Raw genomic sequence first — 17,484 nt, forward strand, 5'->3', positions numbered from 1 at the left:
TCTGCCATCGAGATAGGAAAGATGTTCCATCTTGAGCCGAGTTTATTCGGCGCTCGGGATGGCTTCCGGTAGATCTCATGTTCACAAGGACTCATCACTCGCACGGCCCTTTGATTGAATCATAGTCGGTCATACACTATCGATAAGACGTATAGGTTCGTGATACTCGCAGTGTTGCATGAAATTATCAAAAATTGGATTATGGTATGTCGAAGAGTATATGTAAAGAGATCTAGGATACAAGATTTGCATACAGGCTGGAATGGTAAAAGATCTGAGTATCAGCCAAAAGAGAAACTCGAGCTGTCAAAGTCGTATGGGTATATGGTGGCGTCGTGAGGTCGTGAGGTCGTGACATGGGGGTATCGTGGAGAACAAAGAAGCCAGAGACCTATCTGAGTACATATCTGGATCATTCAAAAGTAGTGAAAGCCAGCAGGAGAAGATAGAGAAGTATGCCACAGACGCGGCATGAGGAACTCGAATCGCAGAGAGAGAAGAAAGACCAATGAGTGACCGCGTTCCAGGTTGTGTGAACACAGTTCAAAGTAGCTTGAAAGTTTCCTCTTTGCAATGGACGCCGAAAGCTTCATCATCCATCTTACCGTAGATGTAAGCCTCGCCAACGAATCGATAACCAAGGTGTTCACCCGAGCTGCTTTCGGTAGGCCGGAGAACTACAGGAACGCTGCAGCCATATAGAATGGCGATAACGTCCCCCTTTTCGGTCTTGGGTGGTCCAAAGCCAACGAGTTTATCATGCTGATAAGGTTCGCAAGTTCCGGAAGTGGCGTTACAGATAGGGTCACCTTTGAGAAAAGATCGGTTCCAGGTCACAGCACGGACGCGACGAAGATAATCGTGTACTATGTTCTGGAAACCGACTTGGAGGTTGCGACGTAATATGGTGCTGATGTTCATGTGACCGTTGTTTGTTTGGTAGCTAAGACAGTGTTGGCATGCTGCCTTGTACCAATGAGGAGGTGCGTTTCCATATGGGTCGCGGTCCGCAACAAGTGTTTGCCATAACTGAGCGGGAACTTCGTCAATCTCTTTCGCATCTTTATCGAAGCGCCAGCCTAGACCTTCTAGACAGTCCCTAGTGATGACACCATCGGGGAATGGATCGGTGCGGAACGAGACTGTGCCTATCATGACACCCTTCACACGCATCGACATATCGTGGGTGACCTGGGTTGATGCAGTCGAACCGTGGTGTATGGGGCTTTGGGGAAACTCAACAACAGCGTGCTTGCGATGACTACCGCAGGCGTTGTAGTTGTTGCTGCCGGGTAGCCCAACAAAGCTATCGCCAGCCTTCCGGCCGCGAAAAAGATCTTCACCCTTTCCCCAGGCAGAGTCCTCCACGAAAAGGATCCAAGAAGGTAGTTGAACCAGACGAGGGGTCGTTGGTGTTGGCTCTTTGCGTTCCTTCAAGGCCCAGTGGCGACAAATTATGTCCAAGGATCCTGTGGTCTTTACGACCCATTGGACAAAGTCGCGGTAGATCTCGAAAAGATCCTTGCCGTAATTCGGCGCAGGTGGTGGATTATGAGCTCCTGCAACACGCTGGTCGTATCTGTTCATCTCCTTAGATATGCTCCTGAAGGCATTGATCGTGTCGCGGGGATCAGATGTATCGAAGCCGGACAAAGAGCATACTAAGTTCTCTAAGCCTCTCGTAGACTCAAGAGAACCGTCGGGTCGCTTGCGAAACAAGGTTGATGTCATATCCACAAGTAGTTTTGCACCAAGGTGCTCTATCTCAAGAGTCGAATCATCATCCTGGTGGCTGCGCTTGACTTGAGAGGACTCATAATGCATCATGAGTCGGGCTTTTAGTCCATCGAAGTGTCGGTGGAAGATAGCGATGGCAGTCTGAAAGTCGCTCCAATCTCGCACATGCTTGCCACAGTGGACTGAAGCGGATTGAGCGAACGCCAGCTCTTGTATGACCCAGCGTCGTGAAAACCTGAGTCTTTTAGCAGTGCAGTAGGATGGAGTTAGGACTCGCTTACCAGCTCCATTTAAGAAGTTCGTACAGGCTTGCCCAATCTTCTATGTAGGCGTCGTTTGCCAAAAGTGCGGCATGGTTGTCTGGATTGATGACCTTGGGAATGAAAGCCATAGCCCTATTCGAGACCAAGTCGCCAGGATTGGCAGAGCCGAGCCATACGTTCACGTTGTACGCTTTGCGATATATTTGTGCCATTTTCAGCACTTGCTCTTCTTTCTCGTTGATATCGAACTGGTTGATGCACAGCGCATCCACCCAAAGCGCGACGATCTGATTCTCCTTTCGAAGATGCCGTAGAGCTTCGTAGAGGTTGGGCTTGATCTTCATCATCTTATCTTGCGTAACCACTCGGAGCACGTCTACTGCCTCGTCTATGGACTTGACGGGTGACGATGCTGGGTCGTCTTGAATAACGATGGTACAATCATCCTCGCTATTGCCCCAGTTATACGAAAGGGCTGAATAAGGGAACGATTCACTCCCGAGCTGATCATCGCTGACCACCAGCAATGAAGCATTTATCTGCTCTTCGAACGTGCCAGGCTTGATCAGTAGCAGACGAACGCGATCCTTGGATATCCGTTGGTAGCTGTACAATTTGCTGACCTGACCCAGCACTTCTGCCCAGTTGGTCCCTTTCGAGGAGCTAGATGGCTCGCTCTTAGGTGTGATGAAGCCAAGTCTGTTGATCGGTACTGCGGACCGCGGCGCCCATGAGATTTTAGGGAGTGTTACAGGGGGAGTCATGTAAATCTCTTCGGGTTCATTCGTGGGCTCGTCCGAGCGGATGTTGGAGCGCGTATGGGTTTGAGGAGTACTTGGCGTGGTGTCGACCTCAGCTTCAGGCTCCATCGCAGCGATACCTCTCGACGCAACTGCCACCAATTGGCGGAGTCTGGAAGTCGACTCTGTCGCAGAGACACGGACAGAGGCTTTCGGCCGTCCGATGGATGGTGGAGTACATGGTGGAGATTGAGGGCCACCGGTCAGCTGGTCGGACGCTGTCGAACGGCGAGTAGATTTTTGCAGAGGCTCGATAGGCTCATCCAGAGCTTTAGATCGCTTCCGCTTCCTAGTGGGTTTGGGAGCTTGATTCTTGCGTGGCATGTTAGCAGTTTACAGATGCTAGGTCAGCCGATGTGAGAGTCGATGTACTCTAGTTAAGTAAATGGATAAGAGTCATATGCGAGAGCTGCAGGTGGGACGTCACTGCCCAGCGGCGCTACACTTTCTTGTGGTGGCGCATCACAGAGGCCTCTCAACTCAACGTTGGAAAACGAGAGGACACCTGTGTTGATGGTGGGTGGTGAATGGGCTGATTGGGCATGACATGACATCCATGCCCGTGCTTCCATGGCCTGTAACAGACAGTCACTTCTCTTAGGGTCGCATCGCACCTTGAATCTTGGAAGCAAGTCCAACGATAGCGCTCAGCCTCCGGACCGTCGACACGACCCGAGGTCGGGTATGACCGACGGGAGAGCCATCACATGAGAGGATAGTGTTAGGATCCTGAGTCTAGGCCGCTTGTGTGTAAGATCGGGCTTGAAGGTTCCACTTTTGGCAGAGGCCTATCGAAATATAGCGCCATGACTATAAGATCGGCAGTCGACCTTACGGATAGAATTGAGCATCGCCAACGACAGCGATTGATGTGATGTAGTAAAAAACTGGATAGCAAGATGACTCAAATGGCGGTGTACCATCATTGGGTCGTATAGCTGCTTTCCGGGCTTGAGGCTATGGCTCGATATGAGAGTCCTCTTCGTCTAGCCCTGTGGCTGCAGTCTAGATGTCAACAAAAGTAAACTGACTGGAACAGGTGGGGCTGTGCCGGATGCTTGCAAGCAGACCACTCGCAGAACTGACGACGAGCTGTATCGATGTTACTGCGATGCAAAGAGATCAGCCCATTTTTGCACGCTCAAGATAGCTTCGAGAGTCTTGCGGCGCGGTCACGCACACGCATCCTGGTACGGTGTGTATTGTCGCGGAACAACTCGAGCTGAAAGGCGCCTCGCTTGATCCCGTCTTTCTGCCTTTCTGCCTTCTGGCCATGGTTGCCTAATAGTAAATTATCGACGTCACTTTGGGCAGTACCGGTTGTCCTCTACAAAGTGAATGAGCATCTTCGAGGTCAGAGGTAAAGTGAGATGAAAAGATGAGATGAAACCCCACGGCGCTGGCCTCTTATAAAAACCACTATGATAGCACTGACCGGGCTCGTGTTGGATACCCACTCAGCTGCACGAGAATGCCTCAGCATCCTCAGCGTCCACCAAGCGGATGAGTAAAAAATGAAGTCTGCGAAGGTGGTGGTGTGTGCGGGCTGCAGCCGGGCTGTGCGTTGACGCCTATTGCGAAACGTTACACCCGCCCTCACAGCCACTTTACCAAGAGCACGCCGGTGAGGCGTTATTTGCATCAGCTCATGATGTTCTTGGTTGTTGACGGTTAGTTGCAGCTCTTCAGTTGTGGCCGGTGAAGAGGGGTGATGGTGACAGCCTGGGAGGGTGGAGAATTAGATGGGGGCGGTCCCCTAAGTAGCCGAAGTAGCGCGTCCTCGCGGGGCCCCAGCTCACCCGCTGCTGCCGTTGTTGCGTCACCTCACTTGTTCCCTACCACTCACGTATCTTCTAGTTTGACAGATGCCCGCATTCAACGTGTGTCAACGAGATCCTGAGAATCGCTGCTAAGAGTGAACAATCGCAATAACGAGAGCCAAGACAAACTCTCTACTCAGTCGTCGCGTCGAGATGCTATCCCTGCGCGACCAGTGAGCTTTAGAGATATCTTGAGCTCAAAGACAGTCATCGAAAACCATTGCGTCTTTTGCTTGATGAAATGGGTTTTCCACCGCGAGGTCATTGGTCGTGGAATCACCCAACAATCATTATCGCAAGTATGTTAGAGCTACTCCCACGATCTCACGCTGCTAAGGTCGCGTTTTCTTCGCATAACGCCAGCTTGCTTAGTGATCGAGCCCGGCTGTAGGTGAAGCTCCTGCTACAGCTGTCATGACAATCTTGGCCTTCGTGGGTTTTGAGTCGTGAATAGTGAAACGCGTGGTTGGTAAAGCGGACACGGCGAGCAAGAGGGTATTCTCCCTAGGTGAATGGCGCCATAGTATGGGGAGCATGAGCTTTCTGGTCTGTATCGTATTCGGTGACTTCGCGTGGGTTCGACATATCGGAGACCGTATGAGCGATGTCGCGGATGCACCAAATACTATTGCGTGTGCATCTGGCAGCCAACTTTCTTCCTGGGCAAGCGCATCCGTTTCGAGGGGTCATTAATCTCCCAGAATCACGGTTTGTGGCGTCGCGCTATCTTCGCGTCTTCGATATCGAGCAGTCCAGAGCCGATCTACCATTGGGTATCGGAGCATAGAAGTTTTTGTAATCGAGGTGCAAACTCCGTCATCCTGCGGAGTGGGGCGAAAACGGATGGTCCGCTCAGTAGATGCGGCTCTAAGCAAGTCGGGAACGCCATGTGGAGCCCTTTACGGAGGTACATCGACCGTCCGGGGGCAACAACAACAATTCGACACTTCCACGACTGTACACGGCGCATGCGAAAAGGTATATCGGAGAATGTTTCGTCTACGGTCGACTGTCGAAGATCACAATAATATCCGAGCATTACGCCGTTTTTTTTTACAGCTTCAAGCACGTACGCTCTCAGCCCTACGTTGGTGTGGTTATGCGAAAGCGGATGGTCGGATTTAAGTTGTCGCAACCAATTCCTGATAACTAAAATAAGATGACAGACACGCAATAACGCGGACAAAAACGGAGAATGTGAGAGTAGATGATATACTCTCTTTTGCCTGCCTTATTGGGCAGTCTGCAGATCAACAGTCTTCACTTTATCCTTACAGCCGCACAGAGCGTCATCTAGGACCCCTACCGAACAACGCCGATAATAGACTCATTCAACACACAAATCTTCGATCGACGTCCGATGGAGAAGGACCATGAGGCCGGCCGCTCTGGCCCTATTCCTCATCTCCAACGGGTTTTTGACCAGGGAGCCCTCAACGACGATATTATCAACCATCCTTACAGGGGGTCAGGCACCGAGGATGACCCTTTCCTGGTCACCTGGATCGACAATGACCCAGTAAATCCGATGAACTACTCGACTACGATGAAATGGAGTATCACTATACTTGTCGCAATCGCAACGCTGGCGGTAGCCTTTGTGTCTTCTGCATACTCTGGCGGTATTGCTGAGGTCCTCAGAGAGTTTCAAATTTCACAGATCGTCGGTACGCTGGGTATCTCGCTATTCGTCCTAGGTTTCGCTATAGGACCGCTAGCATGGGCGCCGCTAAGTGGTAAGTGTCTCGCGCTGTTCACAAGTTGCACTCGCAGGTTGCTAACACTGCCCAGAACTGTACGGACGTCAGTACCTGTTCTTTGGTACATACATGTTTCTCACTGCCTTCAACGCCGGTGCCGCCGGCGCCCAGAACATCGAGACTCTGATTATCCTGAGATTCTTGGCTGGTTCTTTTGGCTCCTCGCCGTTGACTAATGCTGGCGGTGTCATTGCAGACATGTTTCCTGCATCTCAGAGAGGTTTAGCCACGAGTCTCTTCGCTGCTGCTCCGATGCTGGGACCTGTCATTGGTCCAATTGGTAAGTGCTTCAAAGGTCCGAGACGAGATTTTAGTACAGGACTGACACGCAACAGTTGGTGGTTTTGTCGGCCAGACCATCGGCTGGCGCTGGATCGAAGGCGTCATGGCTATATTCACTGGTGTTCTCTGGATCCTCTACACTCTTCTCATCCCCGAAACCTATGCACCAGTCCTGCTTCGCAAGCGTGCCGCAGCCCTTTCGAAGCGAACCGGACAAGTGTACAAGAGCAAATCCGACGCCGAGCAAGGCACCAAAACTATCGGCACGGCTTTCAAGACCGCTCTCATTCGTCCATGGCAACTGCTATTCCGCGAACCCATCGTTCTCCTCCTATCCCTATACATGGCCGTCGTCTACGGAACGCTGTATATGCTCTTCGGCGCTTTCCCCATCGTCTACCAACAAGGTCGCGGTTGGTCTCAAGGCATTGGTGGTCTCGCATTCTTGGGTGTAGCTGTTGGCATGATTCTAGCGACTGCCTACTCGATATGGGACAACAAGCGCTACAACAAGGTCGCTGACGCTTCGCCTGGTGGCGTCGCCCCGCCAGAAGCTCGACTTCCACCCGCGATACTAGGCTCAATTGTCATGCCCATCGGCTTGTTTTGGTTCGCTTGGACCAACGGACCGAGTATTCACTGGATTGTCAGCATCATAGCGAGCGTGCCTTTCGGCTTCAGTATGGTTCTTGTCTTCCTTTCGATCATGAATTACTTGATCGACGCATACCTTATCTACGCGGCATCTGCACTTGCTGCCAACTCAGTACTCCGATCGCTGTTCGGCGCTGCATTCCCGCTGTTTACTAGCGATATGTACAAAAACCTGGGCATACATTGGGCATCTTCGGTTCCGGCATTCTTGTCGCTAGCTTGCTTGCCCTTTCCTTATCTATTCTACAAGTATGGTCCTGCCATTCGTCAGCGCTGTAAATATGCTGCGGAGGCTGCGGAGTTCCTAGAGAGGATGCAGCAGAAAGAATGAAGTTAAAGTCGGTAGCGAGTCATCACCTGCGCTTCTCCCAGGTCGATATCCACTTAATCAACACGGATAGTTTAGTAGAGAAATATAGAAATTAAAAAGACTCAAGGGCAATTAGACTAGAGGAACACGAAGAAAAGAAAGAAGGAAAGGAAAAGGTTGAGAGGCCTTTAGACAACAAACACATAAGATACTTATTTAATGCAAACTACCTACACACATAATAATAATACAATTAATCTGCATCAGGCACCCATTCCGATGAAGAGCACCTGAACACTCCACTACGGTAGTAGCGCTCAGCTTTCGGAAGCTATTGCATCGATGTTCCGTTGATATGGTAGGGCAGTTAGATGCCACGTGCTTGGCTCCGGCATACCGACATGGGGCCGGGGCACCGATGCGTTATCGCAGTGGTAGGAACCAGCCTTCTACAGCAACCGATGATTGAAGCGCGGCTGAACACTCCGGAAACTTCTCGCGCCTGAACCGGTTGAGTTTTTCAATTCAGCTTGCATACATTCAGGAGACAAAGGGGTGCGCCGAATAGCGTTTGGGGTGCTCCAAAAGAGCTCTTCCTACAATTAAGCTAGCCAGCAACACCGGAAGGCAAAACTCATATCATGACGTTATTAGCTTGACGGGAACGGATCAACGACTTCCCGCTGCGACCGGCAATAGGTCTTTCTTCATCGGCAGCGCGGCCCTTGATCTATATCCGACCGTTACTTGCTTGTCAAAATGACTCTCTTCCTAACTTTAAAACTTGGCACTCCCATTGCAGTAGCATCCTCGCCTGCTAGCCGCGATATATCACCATTATTTTCATTTCGGCATGTCAGCAAATTCTCCTCAATCTTGGGTTGCTGGGTGGTACGCCGCGCCTCAACGAATGCTGTCCGCAGGACTGGCTGGCCGTGGACTCCGACAACTCGTCCACCTAAAGGCTTCTGGTCAAGCCATTCGATTACGGCTGTCTAATCGCTACGGAAACGAACCAGTCACGCTCGCCGACGTCTTCGTTGCCAGATCTATCCATGGGCCTATGGTTAGCAACCATTCAGTGCCGCTGATGTTCAGTGGGCAGACGAATGTCGTGCTGGATGCTGGCGCAGATGTTACCAGTGATCCAGTCTCCATGGATGTTGAAGCGTTCAGTGTTCTCGCCATCTCTTTCCGTCTCGAGAAGGGAGATGCTCTTACGGGTCACATGGTCTCATCACAAACCTCGTACATCTCCTCTATGGAACCGTTTCAATTCCCCGCTGAACTTTCTTCCATGGAGTACCCATTATCAACAAGTTCATGGTGGCTTATTACAGGCATTGATGTACTGGCATCGACGCATTTGAACGCTGTGGTGGCATTCGGATCTTCTACTACAGATGGAGCTGGATCGACTCCAAACACGAATGGACGCTGGCCCGACTATCTCGCACGCCGTCTGAAAGAAGCAGGTGGATCACAGTATATGGCAGTCATCAACGCAGGGCTCTCTGGAAATCAACTCACGAGCTCTGACAACCAAAACTTTAGCCAACTTGGCGGGGTACGTATTCCTGAATTCATGCTTGGTGAAGCCGGACTTGTACGCTATGAATGGGATTTGGCCTCACAATCCGGAGCAACGGATCTCATCTTACACATTGGCTCAAACGATTTGCGAGCGGGTGTCAATGCTGCATCCATTATCGACGGATTGAAGCAGATCATCCAGAACGCAAGAATGCATTACCGAAAGGTTTTTGGAACTACAATCCTACCAGGCGGTTACACAAAAGAACAGAATGAGCAACGGAAGATCGTCAACGACTGGGTTTCTGGAGAGGGAAACCAGTTGTTTGATGCTACCTTCGACATGGCATCCACTTTACCCGCCCAGACAGATGAAGCCAAGCTAGACCCTGCATATGACAGTGGAGATGGGATTCACCCTAACAATAATGGGTACGAGAGGATGGCCAATGCTATTGATATCGCAAAGCTATCAGGCAGTGACCCTGTCTAGAACTTACTAGCATTTATCAGAACCCAGTACATTCGCAGCTCTAATGCCAAATACTCGCTAGTATGTATTTCACAGCTATAGGTTTCCCACTATCAACTCAAGAACTATGTTTACAATTTATCGCTTCGTTGTTCAACAACCCTCTCGTCTTCGGCTAATTCTCAGCACACATAGCGACTCTGCCAAGTTACAACTAGTGTCGTTCCCCAAGCATCGGATCGATACCTTCAGCTTTGCAAACCGCCTTCACACTTTCCATGGCAGCGAGGTTCTCCACCAGCGCCGTGTACTTCGTGTACTTCTCCTTCATCGCAAACCCATTCGCACTACCCCAGCGATAGAATGGCAGAAGATATGCATCCACAGCCGAAAACGCATTTCCCACTGCATGCACGCCCTTGAGCTTTTCCTCGATGATGGTATAACACCTCTCAATCTTTCCTCGGCCCTTCTTACGTATCTCGCCGTATGCAGTCTCGTCGTCAATGAAATAGTGAGGACGGAAGAAGGTGAAGTAGCCCTGCGCATGCAAATCTCCGGCAAGAAAGTTGAACCATTCGTAAGAGCGCACGATATCAAGATTCGTGCTTCCAAGGAACTTCTTGTCGGGAACCAGTTGCGCGATGGCGGTCATGATGGCTGGCATCTCGGTGATTGTTTCGCCATCCATATGCAGGAAAGGTATTCGGCCTTTTGGATTGAGGTGGAGAAACTCAGCGGGGAAGCCTTGCATGACATTGATAACCTCAGTCGAGAAAGGAAGTCCGGACTCTTTCAACAGAATATGGGCAGCTGTACTGCAGGACCCTGGGGAGTGAAACAATCGAACTTCGTGTAAGGTCATGGTGATGGATGGATGCTCAGACTAGGATATCGTTGATTGGGAGTACAGAAATCGATAGTCGTGACTATGGATCAATGACGAGACGTAGAGTCTTCATATTATAATAGCTAAATACGGGCTACCTGAAAACACTTACAAAGCACGACATTTCGTTTCTGCTTAGACATACCTTCTCGCTTAGCAGGAAGCGAACAATAGGGCGTGGTAGAGCCAAAAAGGATGACACCGCCCAATCAGCATCAGGCTTAGTCCTGATTGACCGCAGACGTGCCTGCGCCTCGCTGAGTTCGCCAAGTTGTGCCAAGTATGTGTGAAGGATCAATACGGGGCGAGTGTACGCTGATTTACACACACCTGGCTAATTCTGTCCACGATGCGAAGCCAGTGCAGGGGTGGTGCATATCTGTTCGTTGAGAGAGATGCGCAATGTCACGGAAAACGCATCGTTGACTATATAATGCGGCTCGTCTTGTAATACACCAAAAGGTTTCCCAGGAGAAGCTCTTCCAGTCACAACCGAAGCGAAAAGGAGTCGTATAAAAGACACGGACGCTCTACCTACGATCGGAAGACGCAACTTCTTCTCTTCAGTTGCTAGAGTTTCGCATCTGTTGGAGGAGTATGGCGCTGTGGAAGGAAAGTCGCCGCGTCGTCGGCGTAAGGTAGTGTATGGAGCGTTGTACGAGGGGAATACTGCTCAGACAATGTCATGTTAGCCTGCATCAATGCCAAATCGACCACCGAAAAGGAAATTTCTTGAGCATGAGATTGTTTGGATGGATAGGAAGTTTGTTGTTGCTTTTCAAGCGTGTGTTCACGCGTCGCGTGTGATGGCTGGTTAGCTCGCTTCTGTGATTCGCTCCCGAGGTGGCTTGTTGGACACATTACCACCAGTCGACATCTGTTTCTTGGTCTGCAATATTCCATCTTCAGAAGTATTTCTGTGCATGGATTCTGTATAAGTTTTAGATGTGGTGAGTCGGCAGCTGGTCGTTGCTGGCTCACTGTGAACGACATGTGACGTAACCACTACCCTAACCTGCACTTCAGTTTCCAACCCCCTCAACAGACATACGTCTGCATGCACCCAAAAGCCTCAATTGACCATCTAATCCTAAACAGTCACGTTTTCTGGTGCTCAGTGACGCCCGTGCTGCGTTGTTAATTTACCAAGTTGACGGCGATAACTCCGGGGAATCGATGACGCATGATCTGTCGCGCTCTGACGATAACTTGATGTAGCTAGTACCAAGTTTCAAAATGTCACCAAGATAACTACCAATCATTCCGCCATGCTCAGTTCAATCAACACCTACCTCTAATTCACAATGCAACCACTTCGCTTTGCAAAGCTGCGTGCGGCCTCCGCTGCAAACACCAAACAGGCCACGAAATGCCCTCGTAGCTTCCGATTCCATCCATCGCAAAATGGTGCTCAACGTAGGACAATAGGCAGCATGGGCAGTAACCCTGAAGCAAAGACCAGTGATGTGACGGTGTACGTTTAACTCGTTGTAACAGTTCGCATGAACCGATTGCTGCAATGGTAATTGAGCTTCAAATAACGTATATTTTTAGGATGGCAGGTCTTGGTCTGGCTGTCGGCGGTATCTATCTCGCTCTCAGCAACGACCTACGTCCCTTGTCGCATCGCGACCATGAAGCAAATCTCCAGGCGCATCCGACACAGCCTGGCAAGTTGGTAGGCGAGAATGACGAAAACATGCGCAGCCACAGGATCACGAAGGGGGACGACCCCAGTGCACCAGGTGCCGGCAGGCCCGATCAAGATATAGGTCTAAGAGGCCATTCATCAAAAGACTCGTCAAAAGCCATGAACCCAGGCGCGATATCCCCAGACGTGGCTGATCCGGTTCGTTCGAAGAACATATTCTCCCCCTCTTTTGTTACCAATGCTAATTACCGATAGTCCGATCCTCGTGGAAAGCCCAGGAGCTTCAACTACATGTCTGGAAAGCAGGAGGGTCTTTCCAACGGCAACACTCACCATAGCTCTCAAATCTCCAAGCAGCCAGAGATGAGCAAGAAGGGTGAAGGTGTTGCTGAAACTGCCAAACTCAAGGGTACCGTGTCTACTAACCGTCCTGGTCCTGAGAACAAGGAGCAGCGAGGCAAGGCTCAAATGGAGAAGGAGTAGTGTAGATGGTCCTTGAATACTACTTTCAATCATCGGTTCTGGTCACTTACTACTGTGTCAGCTTGATGTGAGGAACCTACATGGCAGAGTCGCGACATGAGTAAACTATTGCGTTGTCATACTAGGAAAGGAGACTTCACTAGCTTGCATAACCGTCGCGCAATGTCAGAGTAACCGTGTTATTAGTCATGCACTCCTACTCGTACAAGCCGTGACGTGCCATACCATCCCGCACCCCGCTTTTCCCTAGCCCTCCCACCAGAAAGCCAATGAAAGATGTCCGCCCAATCAACGACGACCTTTATAAGAAGAGGACAAACCGAAAACAGCTTTTTTGATCTCCTGCCAGAGGAGAAGGCAGAGCTTTTACTCGTCGAAGACGAAGAGGAAAAGAAATAAAAGGGGGATATTATGCACCGTAGTCGCATCATGAGGTATCGTACAGGGGACATGAAGTAACAGAGAGAGGAACCTGCCGCTCTTCGCAAAGCAGCCAAGACAATCAGGAAAAAAAAAAAGAGAAAACAAGTGGAACGACAACGATCAGCCAGATGTGCTGGACTTCAAGACAGCAGCCGGTGGTGTCTGGAGTGTTTCGGACGATGTCGCGCTCGTCATCGATGCAAATATCGGAGTCGGCGTCGATGGCGATGTCGCTGTAGGTGTCGCATCCGCCATCGTCGCATCGCGACCTTCCTCTCGTGTCGTGGAAGCTTTCACGTCGGCTTTTTCATTGCCCGCATCATACTCCCCACCTCCAATCGTCGTTGTCTTTTTCTCACATCCTCCGCCTCCGGCACCCGCTTCGACATCAACGAATGTCTCCTCACTTCCACACCTCGGCAACTTCTTTCCCTGGTTCTCCTTGACATACTCATCGTACGTCTTACCCGCCTTCTTCGCCTCCTTGCGGACATGGCGTACGCGCCACAGCCAGATAGCCTGGGAAACGAAGATACCGGTTTCGAGGGCCATGCACGCAATGTAGAGACTGGCGCCGAGGGCATCGAACCACTGTTGTGCGACAACAGCCATGAGGGAGAAGAAGGCGCCGAGGTAATCGATGGTTAGAAACCAAAAGTCTGTTTCGCAGAAGAAGAGCATTAGTACAAGCGCTTCAACGTACCGAGGGAACGAGGATGACAAAGCAAAAAGGCGCGCAAGTTACTTACCGATGCCGATAACGCGACCGTTCCTCTTCGCGAGTTCAAAGTACGGAGGAATGAGACCGATGACTTGGATGACGGATGCGGAAATAGCCATCAACATCATAGGCCATTCGACGCCTCGGGAATATGGCCCACGCAGGGTGAGAATGAGAATGAGCTCCATGATACCGAAGCTAGCAGCCAGAGCAATGGTCGCGAGAGTAGCGGTCCAGACACGCCATTTGTTGTGGTAGTAGAGCGTTTGACCCCATGCGATCAAGGTGAGGGAGGCGAAGGCTTGAGGTTGGAATTTGAGAGCAAAGTTGAAGTTCTGGACAATTGCGTAGACACCAAATGGCACGCCGCCTGTGTAGTTTTTTTAGGTCAGCTTAGTTCTTCCTACCTCGGACGAGGATGAGCAGGAGGTGGGAGGGGGGCGGAGGAGTCTCACATATCGACCAGAGAATGAGCATGGTGCCAGGAAGGCCTTCTGTGCTCTTCCGCCGCCAGTTTGTCCATATCTGTGGGATGATTTGTATACACCAACAACTGCAATCGACAGTTAGCAACCACCTTGTTTTAAGCAAGGGCTTGACGTGGGGGGTTTACATACACTTTACTCAAGTTAGCATAGGTTCTTTTTAGCCACAAAAAGTTCTCGGGGTTACTTACCAGTGCCGAGGGTCTACAGAACGAGAAGATCGTATGTCAGTATCATGACTCAAGCAAGCAAGTCGGGGAACGTGGGTGAAGTGGAGAAACGTACACCAAGGATATTCGCAGCCTAGCGTTTGCGGGTCAGTATATGTGAGGCTGTAATGCGATATGGTAGGAATTACTCACAGGTGGTATTGAGACTTGTGGTCTGTCCATAGCTTTGGAGGAGTGGCTATTACTATGTGTCGGATAACGGTAATAGGTGTGTGTGTGTAGAAGGGTATGGAGCTTCTTTGAAGACTGAACGCAGAGGAAGGAGAAGGGCTCAAGTAAGACAAGATGTAGGATCGTCCAACTATGCCAGCCTAAAAAGAAGTGTAGAACTTTAGGAGTTACGTGATCCGGTGGCGTTTCACGTTGCAGCAAACGTACAGTCGCTCCAGTACCTGGTTTGACGTGCAGCAAGTAAAGGTGGAAAGAAGTAGCGATACAGTTGTCACCAATGGTAAGGTGAGGAAGCGAGCAGGACGTACAAAAGAAAGTTCCAACTAATGATAGACGAGCCGGTTACGCCAGCACCCAGGTGAAGGCAAAAAGTGGTACCCGCATTTGCACCAGCACCAGCATCAGGCAACATGTTGTGCGTGATGACGGAGCTGTCAGAGGGTCTTGCATTTTACTAGCTCTACCGCGACAGTCGCGTGCAAGAATAGTCGGCTGGTGTCATTACCAGTGCACAATCGTCCTTCGATAGAGCGATTTAGACTAGGCAGCTAGTGAGATTTCAGCTCTTCGGGGAACTTATGCCCCTGCTTCCGCCGCTCAAGAGCGAGGAGCGACAAGCTTGTTAGTACTCGGTAAGAAGAGTGGCTGAGTTAGTGTGGGCAGGGATACTTATCCATCCCCAGGCCGATCTGCGACCCGATTGGCGAGTCTAGACTTATATGTGACTGCATCTATCGTCGCTTTCAGGAAATGGGTCCACTCCATCTCGATGCAGACGCGTTGGAGGGGGGGTGACGAAACCCCTGGTTGTCGCTGCATGTAGGGCTCGGTAGGTTAGCTGGGTCCCTGCATCGAGCGTCAAAGAAAGAACATAGAGTGGCAACTTGGTGAACCCAATCGCTCACAATCGGGACGGGTCTGTATACTACGGAGTAATGCATATCAAAGAGGGTAAAGTTAATCTGCATCCAATAAGTAACCTTGTAGAGATATTTCCGGATGTGGTCGATGCTTAGGCTCCCGTCGCGCTCCTGGCGGCTCACGCGAACACCATCCCTTTGTGGCCGTGAGCACAGTTCGTCATTTTTCGTTTTGATGATTCGGCTCGTCCGGTGAGGATGGCGGGCGCATGTCATGCCACTCCAGTAGACCGCAGGACGTTCCTGAAAACTCTGAAGGTGGGTTGCTGACGTGCGGTTGGCGGCTGTGTTGAGACCTGCATCACCTGGCATTCCCGAACCACGCAGGTGGGACCCCGCCTGCATAAGATGGCGTCAATCGGTTTTGTGATTCGATCCTGTATACAGTGCAACTAGATTCAGCTAGCAGGAGGCTCTGCTTTCCCCATCCGAGCGTGTGCCTAGTCTTCGGTTCCTGGCGGCTCGCAGCAGTCTGCAGTAGCTGACGATGGAGTGATGGCCGAGATTGCAAGTGCGACTAGCTAACTACTACATGCCCGCAAGTGTTGTAGATGCGGCATAAAATTGAGTGCACATGTTGTTATGCTAGGCCGCGCAGCCAGGAAGGCCAGTCCTCGAGGCACGATAGAGTTCGAAGCTTTCGCGGCACCTGATAGGCAGTGGGTCGTTAGGGACCAGCTGAACCGGCAAATCGCCGCCTCGGTCCCAAAGAATACCTAGAGTCATTGCGTCGCCAGCTCCGAACATAATAACGACAGCCGCGCAGTGCGCGGTTATGATGATAATGGCCGTCCATCTCCAGCCGGATCAGGGCGATAAAGTGGAACCGTTGGGAAAAGGTGGGGTTAGGGCGTGCGCCATGCACGCAAGCCAGAGAACCAAACGCTCTATAGATCGACGAACTTCGGTTCATACGTTTCATACACAAACACGTCGGTTATGTACGCTGGTCGAGAACACGTTCTCTGCGCTCTATTCCGCGAACACGAGATAACATATGGGTCGACGTTGTGGTTGTACGCGTCAAAGTTCCCCGCCGCAGTTGCCGCCATCTGGTTGTGGCGTTTTGTCGAACCATGAGCATATGCAGGATTCGTTGCCGGGACGGCACTGCATAATAGACCAGGACATCTGCGAGTCTCACGCATCTGCACACATTCATAACGTCTCAACGAACCCTCTTCTGCGAAAACGAACGAAAGACACTCCGCATCGGGGTAACCTCCGGCGTGCTGCAGCAACGGTTAGCCACATCCGCATCGCTATACCTATCCGTCCATGATGGTCAGCACGGAGACATGGACGGATAGTTGCGCTTCGGCTCTGCTCCTGGACCCACACGAATTGGAGAATCAGTCGACATTCTGGGTAGAACGAGGCCAATGTCGTCGAGCCACGAGTCCGGCACCCAGGCCATGAACGGTGAGAAGGGTCGCAGAGCATGGCAGTCAAGAACCGGCAACTTTCGGTATGCCGATGTCGCATACGAAGATGTCCGAACGGACCGACGCCGAGACAGTATATCACTGGATCATGACTGGCTGCGGCATTTTATCAAAGGTTGTATGCATGGAACGCCCTGATGATGTGATACACAAACGGAGGTTGAGGGGAGAGATCGGAGACATCTGATTCGAAGCGTACTGACGTCTCCACCGTTGACGTGGAAGACGCCAGTACCTGGACGATCTCAGAGTCTCGAAACGTCTCTCCGGCCAAAGGTCAGGCCGTGGACGTGGTCGGGGTCAAAGTATCCAACCTGATCGGAGACGGAGTGGATGCATATGACCTAGAACTGACCTTAATCAACATTGAAGCGCCGAGACGTGCATACTTTTGTCTTGGCTTGGGTCGCTATGCCTAAACGTTTCCCACAACCG

At 50.9% G+C, this 17,484-nt stretch overlaps 6 protein-coding genes across 6 annotated transcripts; 3 read left to right on the forward strand and 3 right to left on the reverse strand.

Annotated features, from left to right (window-relative positions):
* Positions 1 to 543: 543 nt before the first annotated feature.
* Positions 544 to 3,124, reverse strand: J4E82_008029 (uncharacterized protein; the record flags this gene model as incomplete). Its single annotated transcript, XM_051734268.1, has 2 exons — positions 544 to 1,972; positions 2,019 to 3,124. 2 exons carry the CDS (start codon positions 3,122 to 3,124, stop codon positions 544 to 546), a joined length of 2,535 nt encoding a protein of 844 aa, XP_051585975.1.
* A 2,856-nt stretch (positions 3,125 to 5,980) lies between these two features.
* MFS2 (MFS siderochrome iron transporter 1) lies at positions 5,981 to 7,647 on the forward strand (the record flags this gene model as incomplete). The annotated part of the gene is made up of 3 exons (XM_051734269.1): positions 5,981 to 6,356; positions 6,412 to 6,660; positions 6,716 to 7,647. 3 exons carry the CDS (start codon positions 5,981 to 5,983, stop codon positions 7,645 to 7,647), a joined length of 1,557 nt encoding a protein of 518 aa, XP_051585976.1.
* Positions 7,648 to 8,536: 889 nt separating this feature from the next.
* On the forward strand, positions 8,537 to 9,826 carry J4E82_008031 (uncharacterized protein; the record flags this gene model as incomplete). The annotated part of the gene is made up of 3 exons (XM_051734270.1): positions 8,537 to 9,591; positions 9,673 to 9,712; positions 9,818 to 9,826. 3 exons carry the CDS (start codon positions 8,537 to 8,539, stop codon positions 9,824 to 9,826), a joined length of 1,104 nt encoding a protein of 367 aa, XP_051585977.1.
* Positions 9,827 to 9,845: 19 nt separating this feature from the next.
* Positions 9,846 to 10,496, reverse strand: J4E82_008032 (uncharacterized protein; the record flags this gene model as incomplete). The annotated part of the gene is made up of 1 exon (XM_051734271.1): positions 9,846 to 10,496. The coding sequence occupies one exon, from the start codon at positions 10,494 to 10,496 to the stop codon at positions 9,846 to 9,848; it is 651 nt and encodes a 216-aa protein (XP_051585978.1).
* A 1,328-nt stretch (positions 10,497 to 11,824) lies between these two features.
* J4E82_008033 (uncharacterized protein) lies at positions 11,825 to 12,654 on the forward strand (the record flags this gene model as incomplete). The annotated part of the gene is made up of 3 exons (XM_051734272.1): positions 11,825 to 11,994; positions 12,075 to 12,369; positions 12,427 to 12,654. 3 exons carry the CDS (start codon positions 11,825 to 11,827, stop codon positions 12,652 to 12,654), a joined length of 693 nt encoding a protein of 230 aa, XP_051585979.1.
* Positions 12,655 to 13,197: 543 nt separating this feature from the next.
* Positions 13,198 to 14,275, reverse strand: J4E82_008034 (uncharacterized protein; the record flags this gene model as incomplete). The annotated part of the gene is made up of 3 exons (XM_051734273.1): positions 13,198 to 13,736; positions 13,827 to 14,168; positions 14,206 to 14,275. The coding sequence occupies 3 exons, from the start codon at positions 14,273 to 14,275 to the stop codon at positions 13,198 to 13,200; spliced, it is 951 nt and encodes a 316-aa protein (XP_051585980.1).
* Between the last annotated feature and the right edge of the window lie 3,209 nt (positions 14,276 to 17,484).

This window comes from Alternaria postmessia (genome assembly GCF_024291825.1).
Source record: "Alternaria postmessia strain BMP 2775 chromosome Unknown scaffold_60, whole genome shotgun sequence".
Lineage (NCBI taxonomy): Eukaryota > Fungi > Ascomycota > Dothideomycetes > Pleosporales > Pleosporaceae > Alternaria > Alternaria postmessia.